Genomic DNA, 9,686 nt, shown 5'->3' with positions numbered 1-9,686 from the left:
GTGTTAGTGCCTCTTAATGATGGAACTGAATAACCTGTGCTGGCAAGCCAGTGGGCGGGTGGCAGCTGTGAACTCGAGCTTTGCAATCAAAACAGCCCTGGGTGCAAATTCCAGCTCTTCCCACTAGTTGGCTGTGTGACTAAAGAAGTTATTGAACTTCTCTGAATCTCATCTATAAATATGAGAATTGTTCATTAAACATGCTTTGAACTCCCACTCTATGTAAATAACGGTTTCCTATCATTTTTAGGACTAATTCTCATTGTCCTTCCCAATACCTCTGTTAGGGACACTGTGGCAGGCTGCAAAAACACCTGCAATCACTCTGCTCCATCTAGCCATCCTTGTGGTGCTCTGGGGGTGGGGTCGTGTTTCTGGACAGTGGGAGCAGCAGCAGGGCTCAGGTCATGGGCCCTGGGCTTTCTGCTGTGAGCTTCCCTGGGGCACCGTGACCACTGCCCTGGAGACCTTGGCCAGAGGCTTCGGGACTCCTTGAGTTGAACCATGGACCTGGGGCTGACGGGGAATCTCAGAGTTGTGCACCCCAGTGTTAAGGGGAAAGGGCCCAGCAGGTGTAGCCTGTAGGATAGCTCCTTCCCAGAAGGGATGTGACCTGGGGGAGTTGGGGAGGACATGGCAGGGCCTGGGCCCTGGAGCCCCTGCCGTGCCCTATGCCCGTGGAACAGGACGGGCCATGGGAGGAGGTGCTGTGCTGAGTCCTTACCTCTGGCTGCCAGAACATGCCGGCAAGCTCGGGAACGTCTATTACTTAGGCTGGTCTTGGCGATATTGCTGCTCTGCTTTGGCAAGGTAGTTGGGCCCCTGCCAGACCAGAGAGGGTGGCAGGCCCTCCAACTTGGGGGTCAGGGAGATGGGGGCGGCATCTATGAGATGATGCTTTACCAAGTGGCCACCTTTGGGACCAGGCCTAGAAGGAAATCTTACTCACCATGGTGGGGTGGGGTGGGGTGGGGAGGCAGACAGGCTGTGGCTGTCTGTCCCAGGGACCTCTCGGCTGGCTGGGTGGGAGCCGCTGCCGGGTGAACACCCCCAGGTGGAGAGCGACTCCCCGCATTTGGTAGGGGCAGCCCACCAGGGCCCAGTCTCGGGACATGATCTGGGAGGCCCTGCAGCTGAAGGTGCATTAAGCACCAGCCTCTGGTCTCAGCCAGGTTCCTGGGACCTGGTCTTGCCTTGCCCCTTGCCTAAATCTAGCCAGAGAAGGGAAAGCAGAGGCAGCCGTGAGCCAACCTCCCAGAACCCATAGGGAAAGGCAAAGTTAGCCCCTCTTCCTTAAGGCATAAAGTGAAGCTCGGATATGGGTGACGGTGTACCCGGGGGTGGGACTGTGTGTGTGGGGTCCCAGGTAACAGGCCTCCAACCTGGGCCTCTTGTTCCCAGACCATCATGGAAGAGCCAATGGTCTTGAAGCTGGTGGAGCCCGCCCTGCCCTGCCCCCGCCTGGCTCAACCCTAGCCTCCCCCCACCCCCCGCCCTGCCCCCACACTGCAGCCTCCCGCTGGCTGGCTTTGTCCTGCTGCACTTTAATGAGGCCTGGGGGTTGGGGGGGGCATTGGGTGTCATGGAGGAGTCTCAGGTGGGGGGGCTGGGCAAGTCAAGGGCCTTGGCACCCCGCTGTGGTCCCAGAGAGGGTGAAGCACAGGGTCCACATAGCAGCTGGCCTGCAGGCTGGCGGGTTCAGGTTCACGGAGCTGTGGCTGCGGCCTGTGGTGGGCACGGCCAGCTCCGGAGGCTCCCTGTCGTTCAGGACACAGGGCCACTCTCTTTCATCTTCTTACCTGGCAGGAAAGGGTGGGTTAGTGACTGGGTCCCAAACCCAGTGCCCTCACCCTGTCTGTCCTCCTCACCCCACTGGAGGCGCCGATGCGGTCACTGAGTGCCGGCTGTGTATTTGGGCTTTATGTGCACTGACCCACAGTAGCTCGTGGCCACAAGAATTATGACATCCATTTCACAGAGGGGGAAACTGAGGCTCAGGCATTTTGAGTATTTTGCCCTTGGGGAGGAGCTAGTTTGGCTCAGAGCTGGAATTAGAACCTAGGACTGGGGACTCCTGAGCCAGGCCTCTTGTCCCCAGCCAAGCTTGTCCAATAGTGCTTTGAAGCTTAGAAGTCAGTCACCAGATCCCGGTGTTCTCTCGACCTTGGTCCTGGCAGGTTCTGTTGGCCACGCGGGGACTTTTCTTCTGCACAGAAGCTTCTTCCAGAATCTCTTCACCTATCTCAGCTGAACAAGTGTGAGTAGGGTTGCTTGGGGGAGGGCGGAGAGGGACTGGGGGCTGGGGGAGGCCTGTGCTGACCTGCAGCCAGGAGGCCTGCAGTGAGGCAGGAGCACAGGCTGCAGACAGAGCTCTGCCAGAGCCCCTGCGCGGGCCTGGCTGGCACCTGCCCAGGGAAGGTTCACAGAGGAAGGAGGCACCCTTCCAGAATCACTTCCTGGGGGTCTGGAGGGTGGTGGTGCTACCCACCGGCTGTTAGAAAAAAGGCTCCAGCAATATTTCTGTAATCACAATGCAGAAAGGTCACCCGCTGTCTCCCCTTCCCTCCCAGATTCTCCAGAAAATCCAGATGAACAGATGAGGACAGTGTCCCGGCAGGTTGTAGAGAGACGAGCATCCATCGGTGCCCACCGTCTGGACCGACGTCCTGAAGCCTAGGAACGTGGCCCCTGCTGCCGCCGGCCCCCAGGCCACAGCCCGCTACTGGACAGTCCTCACTTATTCCAGAGGTGTAGAAAGTGGGGTTATTCCCAGCTGAGCGAATCTCAGTTTTGAACTAAAGATCTCTCTCCTGTTTGGCTCCGTGGATAGAGCGTCAGCCTTTGGACCAAAGGGTCCCAGGTTCGATTCCAGTCAAGGGCATGTACCTTGGTTGCGGGTAGGGGGATGTGTAGAAGGCAGCTGAATCGATGTTTCTCTCTCATCGATGGTTCTAACTCTCTATCCCTCTCCCTTCTCCTCTGTAAAAAATAAATAAAAAATATATATATATTTTTTAAAAAAAGATCTCTCTCCTGGCCTGAGGAAGCCTCTTCCAGGCTTTGACCTGAGGGCACTGCAGCCTGCCACGCCCCCAGGTTCTGAACACAGACAGAGAGAGGATGGAATCCCGGGACCTGGGGTTTGAGCACGTGCTGCTAGTTTAGGAGACTTCACAGCGGACACTGGGGCTGTGGGGACCTGCTTCAGGCATGAACAGCCATGTCCACTAGACCACACATCCCCAAAGAAACAGCTTGAAAGCTCCGCACACGTGTCATTCATCCAGACCAGGAGCAAAATGCACTTAAAATTTGGACTGGAAACAACTGGACCAAGAAGAACATAAAATAGTGCAGAATGCTCGGCCGGCGTTGCTCAATGGTTAAGCACCCACCTATGAACCAGGAAGTCATGGTTTGGTTCCCATTCAGGGCACATGCCTGGGTTGTGGGCTCAATCCCCAGTAGGGGGCATGCTGGAGGCAGCCGATCAATGATTCTCTCTCATCATTGATGTTTTTAAAAAAATATATATTTTATTGATTTTTTACAGAGAGGAAGGGAGAGGGATAGAGAGTTTAGAAACACCGATGAGAGAGAAACATCTTCTCAGCTGCCTCCTGCACACCCCCTACTGGGGATGTGCCCCCAACCAAGGTACATGCCCTTGACTGGAATTGAACCTGGGACCCTTCAGTCCGCAGGCCGACACTGTATCCACTGAGCCAAACCGGTCAGGACGTCATTATTGATGTTTCTATCTCTCCCTCTCCCTCTCCCTTCCTCTCTGAAATCAATAAAAAAAAATATTTAAAAAATAGTGCAGTTTGTGTTTAATCTTCTAGTCGCGATTTTACTCAGAAGCAGCCTTTAATGCATGGCAGCAGGACCCTGAGGGCCACCCTGTGGTGATGGCGCCCAGTCCCTCTGTCTTCACCCTGCGGGAAGAAGGCCCTGCAGGCTGAGGGCGGGTGCCCCATGCAGGCCACGGGGGTTCGGAGCCCCAGCTTTGACCCCCCCAGGTCGTGCTGGACAACCGCACTGCTTGGTATAGGACAACATATGCTTGTTCCCACAGGGCTGTTCTCTCTGCTTTCTTTGCAAGGACTGCCCTCTACTCTTGACGTGAGGGACAAAAGGTGTCTTTAGGTGGCGCTAACAGGCCTTTGCATTTTCCAGGAGCCCTTCAGCTGGCGCCCAGCACACTGGCCGGTTCCAAGTTTTGCTCTGGTTCCTGGTGGTTTGGGGCCCCCCCTAGAAAAGCCCGTTGAAGATGTAGCCTTGCGGTGGGAGGAGGAAGCCGGGCTCACTCCTTTCTCTCCAAGTGTAAGTCGCAATCAGCTGTGATGAGAGACATAGGCAAAGAGAAGAGCCGGGTGCTCAGACCTGAGCTGGCTCAGGGGGTTGGCTTGAACATTCGGCCAGGGTTTCGGTAGCTAATCCTCAAAAGGTGACAGTTTACAAATATTGTAACTCTGGAAATAACTTTCCAGTGAAATTCGAGTTCTTCAGTGTTGGCAAGGAGGCACTTTGCACCAGATGAAGAGGCCGGGTCTTCCCACACAGTGTTGGGAAGGAGGCACGCGGAGCTGCTTTGCAGGGGACGCTTGGGAGGCGTGCAGACCCCACCCCCTTTGGGTGGCCCTCGGAGGGGCTTCATCTAGGCCTGTGGCATGGAAGCCCCTTATCTGCAACAGGGTCTCCCTGCGTCCCGTTGAGGTTAAAAGGCTGGGTCACCAGTTCAAGTCTCCCCTTTTCACCTGCCATTTCTGAATGCTCCTTTTTTAATCCTCACCTGAGGATATGTTTTCATTGATTTATTTAGGATGAGAGAGAGAGAGAGAGAGAGAGATTGATGGGTTGCCTCATGTATGATCAAACCCACAACCTGGGTATGTGGCCTGACCAGAAATCGAACCCACAACCTTTTGGTGCACGGGACGAAGCTCCAACCAACTGAGCCACCCAACCAGGGCTGAGTTTTTTGGGTTATTTTTTAACGTATTGCAGGGAGGGAAGGCCCAGCCCCTGTTTGTTTCATGCTTCCAGCAACATGCACAGGCGGCCTGAGGCGCCCAGGGCACCTGTGCTGGGAAGGCGGGAAGTGAAGCCCCCAGGGCCCTGCCAGCGAGGCCAGCCCGGTGTTCCTGGCTGGACCACAGCATGACAGCCGGGCCAGTGGGACTCCGGGGAGGAAGGAAACCCGTCCCGCTTATTCCGTCTTGATTTCTGGGGAAGGGTTCTCCAGCAAACCTTGTTGCCAGGAAAAACACCTCTTTTTCTCTGAATAAACATTCTGGCTCCGTTAACCAATACATTTGGGTTCTCTATCAACCCATCAATGACCGGGAGGTCTTTATAAACAGAGGGATGGAAGGAAGCTGAGGAGGACTCCGAGGGATGGATGTAGTGAGGCCCCAGGCTCCCCCAGAGGGAGACAGATGGCAGCGTCTGGAGCTGGAAGGGAGGTGGAAGGTCCCCGTGGAGCCCAGATCCTCTGCCCCCAGCTGGTGTCAGGGCCTCCAGTGGCCGGTCAGGGGGTGAGACAGTGTCGAAGTTCAGAAAGCCCTTAGATCAAGCGTCCAGCGTCCCTTTATGCAGTTAAGGAACCAGGCCCAGAGCAATGCTGAGACCTCCCCAGACCGCATGGCAAGTTCATGTTTCGGCTGGAACTAGAATCCAGGTCTGAGTTCCGGCCGGCACTCAGCCTGTGACACCAGACCCATTCTGGAGCCTGGTTTCCTCTCTGGGGCATCGAGAGCAAAATGGAGACTGCTCTGCTGGGGTTTCCCAGTGGTTAGAGCACTGGCCCCACGGACTGAAGAGTCATGGGTTTGATTCTCAGTCAAGGGCACAATCCCAGCCCCAGTTGGGGTGTGTGCAGGAGGCAACCAATTGATGTGAGTCTCGCACATCGATGTCTCTCTCTCTCTCTCTCTCTCTCTCTCTCTCTCTCTCTCTCTCCAAATCAAGGAAAAAGTATCCTCGGGTGAGCACTGACAACAAGACTGGATACTGCTGCAGACAGAAAGCCACACGGGCTCCTGCCTGCAGACAGGAGCTGGGCCTTGCCCACATCTCCGCTGTTACCTGTGGTTGGGTTCAGGGTCCGAGAAGCGGGCGCCTTGAGGAAAGGCGGTGGCTTCCTGTACAGATCAAAGTCCCGATGGCGCTGGTCCCAGCTCCACCTGTCTCGGTCCAGCACAGGCCTCATCACGTTAGCAAACAGTGCGTTTTCCCTCCACTCCTAAGTCGGGAAAAGTGATTTAGGGGGAAGGCCCCTGTGGACGCCCCTCCCCCTCCCTGACACCCGGCTCCTCCCTGGGGACCTCGGTCAGCTCTGTGGTGGCGCCAATGGGCAGCAGGTCCAGGTGGTGGTCGCTCTCAGTGCTCTTATGAAGACCTATCACTCGGAACCCATTGGTTGTGAGCCAGGCCTGGCGGGACTTCTCCTTGGCTTTTTTCTCCTCTTCCTTTAAGTTCCGAGTCTCCACCATGGCTGAGAGGAAATGCTGTGAATACGTGTATCTTTTCCATGGCTCCTGGAAATGAGGGGCAAACGTGTGAATGGAAGTGGGGGTGGGGGCAGACTTGGATGGGGCTGACTCGGCCTCAGGTTTCCAAGCAGATGTCAGACACCTCGAGGGCACAGGGACAGTATTTGACAGATGCCCTGAGCTGGGCAGCGGCCCTGGGAGTGTCCCATCTGTGTTTTGAAATGAGTAGCCCTAGTCTAAATGCACCGTGTGCCGAAAGCCTAGCTCTAGACCAGCGGTTCTCAACCTGTGGGTCGCGACCCCTTTGGGGGTCGAACGACCCTTTCACAGGGGTCGCCTAAGACCATCGGAAAACACATATATAATTACATATTGTTTTTGTGATTAATCACTATGCTTTAATTATGTTCCATTTGTAACAATGAAAATACATCCTGCATATCAGATATTTACATTACGATTCATAACAGTAGCAAAATTACAGTTATGAAGTAGCAACAAAAACTATTTTATGGCTGGGGGTCACCCCAACATGAGGAACTGTATTAAAGGGTTGCGGCATTAAGAAGGTTGAGAACCACTACTCTAGACTTAGCCTTCAGGGTGACGGCTGCTTTTCCGGGGCAGCTGCCACCTTCTCCCGGAGGCGAGGGACCCGCAGTGGTTGGCAGCTGTGAACATCTGCCTTGAGGACCTCTTGGCTCACCCCTGCACGTGGAGGACTCACACGTAGTGTGGGAACAGAACACCTCTCCCAGCGCCCAGGCCCTTGCTTCCTCCCCTGGCTGGTTGGCTCTCACCCACACACCAGATCTCCTGCTGAGCTCCAGGCAGGTGGGCAGAGAGGAGAGAGTTCATGGGGATCAGGCAAAGGCTGCTATCCTGCCCGGAGTATAAAGCACATGGCTGCTTCCCCGCTCTCTGCGCCCTCTCACTCACCTTGTTCATCTCACTGTACAGCTTCTTCTTGACCAGCTCTGCGAGTTCAGGGCCTGAGTGCTGTAGTTGTACACATCCTCTGTAGCAGGGATCGAGCCCCGAATCACCCTCACAATGGGCTTTGGGGACTTCCTGCTCACCTGGTAGGCTTTACTGATGTTTTTCTGAAGACAAGAGACACCAGGCATTACCTGCTCAGGGCCCCTCAGCACCAGCCGCCTGCCTGGAGTAGGCCCCAGGCCACGGCTGCAGTGCAGGCATCGGTTCCCGAACACGGGAGCTGGCGTTTCATCACAGACCCTGCCCCAGGGCCATCCAGCCCGGCCCCTTACTGTCTACAGTGGAACTCGCTGGACCAGGCACGTGGCACTGGCCCAAGGTCACTGGAACTGGGACACATAGCACTTGGCAGAGTTTACAGCTCAGACGGTCAGGTATGGGAGAGGTAGGAGGCTTGCGCGGTATATACAGGGAGCCATGAACTAAAGCAGCAAGGACCACCCTCCTTGACCGCGGCTGTATGCATGGGGGTATCAGCCTCTTCTCTCCACAGCCTCAGGATGGTCTGTTGGCTTCCTTTGTGAATAAAAACAGCAAGTACCATAGGATTTCACCCCTGTATGGGATCTAATGAACAAACTGACCTAACAGGCAATGTGGAGACAGACTCACAGACAGAGAGCAGGCTGACAGCTGTCCGGAGAGAGTGGGTAAGGTTGGATGTGGAAAGGGGTGGGATTGAGCAAAAAAGGGAAAAAAATAAAAAATAATAAAATGAAATAAAAATCCAGTTCATTTCTAGTTATAAAAGCAGTTACAGAGATGTGAAGTACAGCCAATAATATTGCAATAACTGCGTATGGTGTCAGATGGGTACGACACTTACCCGGGTGATCCCTTCATAAAGTATACAAATGTCTAATGACTTTGTTATACACCGGAAAGTAGCATAATATTGTATACCCACTATAGTTGAAAAATAAAAACATCAAAAGAAAATAGCAACGAAGAAAGAGACAAAAGGCGAAACAGAAGGTTTCAGAGGAGAAAGGTGGCTAGGACCCAAAAAGACAACGAGGAAGAGTTTTACTCTAAATTGCTAAGTGCTGGGCAGCACAGCTTGTCCTTCACTTGCCTAGCAACCTTCAGCAAAAGAACTATCTTTTGCTTAAAACTTTTTTTTTAACTCAAGAAGGTTAAAAAAAAAAGTGGCCTTGTTAGTTTGCACACTCCTAAGGGACTTGTTGTTTGAATAGAGATTGGTGTGGGGATGTGGTCGGTGGCTTCTTACACACAGACCACAAGTGAGGACTTCGAGTCCCACCTTGGATGCTGGTGTTTTGTATTTTGGTTGGTGTGGGGTGAAGGCAGTTCTTGTTGGCCATTTAGGCCCCACAGCAGCCAGCCTCCTGTTGCCTCACCAGCTTCTCAGTCTCCTCTCTCTTCCTTTTACATTTCCTCATGCCCATTTACTTTATCTCCTGTGTTGCTTGGACACTCGATAACATGCCCTTAGCAACTTGAGATGTCACACACACACACACACACACACACACACACACACACGACAGTTCTTCCTCAAAGATGGACTCTGGGGCCAAGGTAAAGAGCTTTCCTTGTCGCCTTTCAGGAGGACGGGGTGTGCCAGGCTATGAGTGAGTGCCTTTGGGGTGGGCCAGCCCTGCACCTGGCACATCCTGCCCATCCCGCCTGGGATCCCAGGGCAGGAGAGTAGGTACAGGCCAGAGGCAGATGCCCCATTCGGGATGTGGCCACCTGCTCTATGTCTCCCAGCATGCGACCGGACAGCCCAGGTGGGGCCAAGGCCTGGCACCCCTGACCGCAGAGCGGAGCGGGTGCCCACCTGGATCAGATTGCGAGTCTCGTATCTTTTCTTCATCACACTGTTCCGCCACTGCAGGTACTTCTCCTGGTGGGCGAGGATCTCAGTGTTGAGGGTGGATTTCCGACTTCGCAGGTCAAGCATGGAGGTGGGTTGAGGTGGGGTGGCCAAAAGTTTCTTGTTGTCGATGAGTTCTTTTAGGGAAATGGGCAAGCCAAACTCCTGGCTCAAGTGCTTGATCATGGTGGAGGAAGGCAGCAGGTCTCGGGTGATCACCTCCCTGAGCTTGGTGCTGTAATGGCAGATGCAGTAGATCCTGGAACACAGAAGGGCCACCCTCCTCAGGCTCACCTGCCTTGCGAGACAGGTCAAACCATCCCCACTTTACCGGAGGAAAGGACAGCTCG

At 54.4% G+C, this 9,686-nt stretch overlaps 1 protein-coding gene across 1 annotated transcript; it reads right to left on the bottom strand.

Annotated features, from left to right (window-relative positions):
- Window positions 1-6,090: 6,090 nt before the first annotated feature.
- Window positions 6,091-9,595, bottom strand: KIAA1257 (KIAA1257 ortholog; the record flags this gene model as incomplete). Its single annotated transcript, XM_023749296.1, is given in 5 exon segments — window positions 6,091-6,247; window positions 6,330-6,542; window positions 7,437-7,477; window positions 7,480-7,600; window positions 9,301-9,595. Coding segments are annotated over 5 exon segments (827 nt in total), but the record flags the coding sequence as incomplete, so codon positions are not given.
- Between the last annotated feature and the right edge of the window lie 91 nt (window positions 9,596-9,686).

The sequence above is a fragment of the Myotis lucifugus genome, unplaced genomic scaffold, assembly GCF_000147115.1.
Source record: "Myotis lucifugus unplaced genomic scaffold, Myoluc2.0 scaffold_5165, whole genome shotgun sequence".
In the NCBI taxonomy this organism is placed as follows: domain Eukaryota; kingdom Metazoa; phylum Chordata; class Mammalia; order Chiroptera; family Vespertilionidae; genus Myotis; species Myotis lucifugus.
This window is presented reverse-complemented; position numbering and strand designations above follow the sequence as displayed.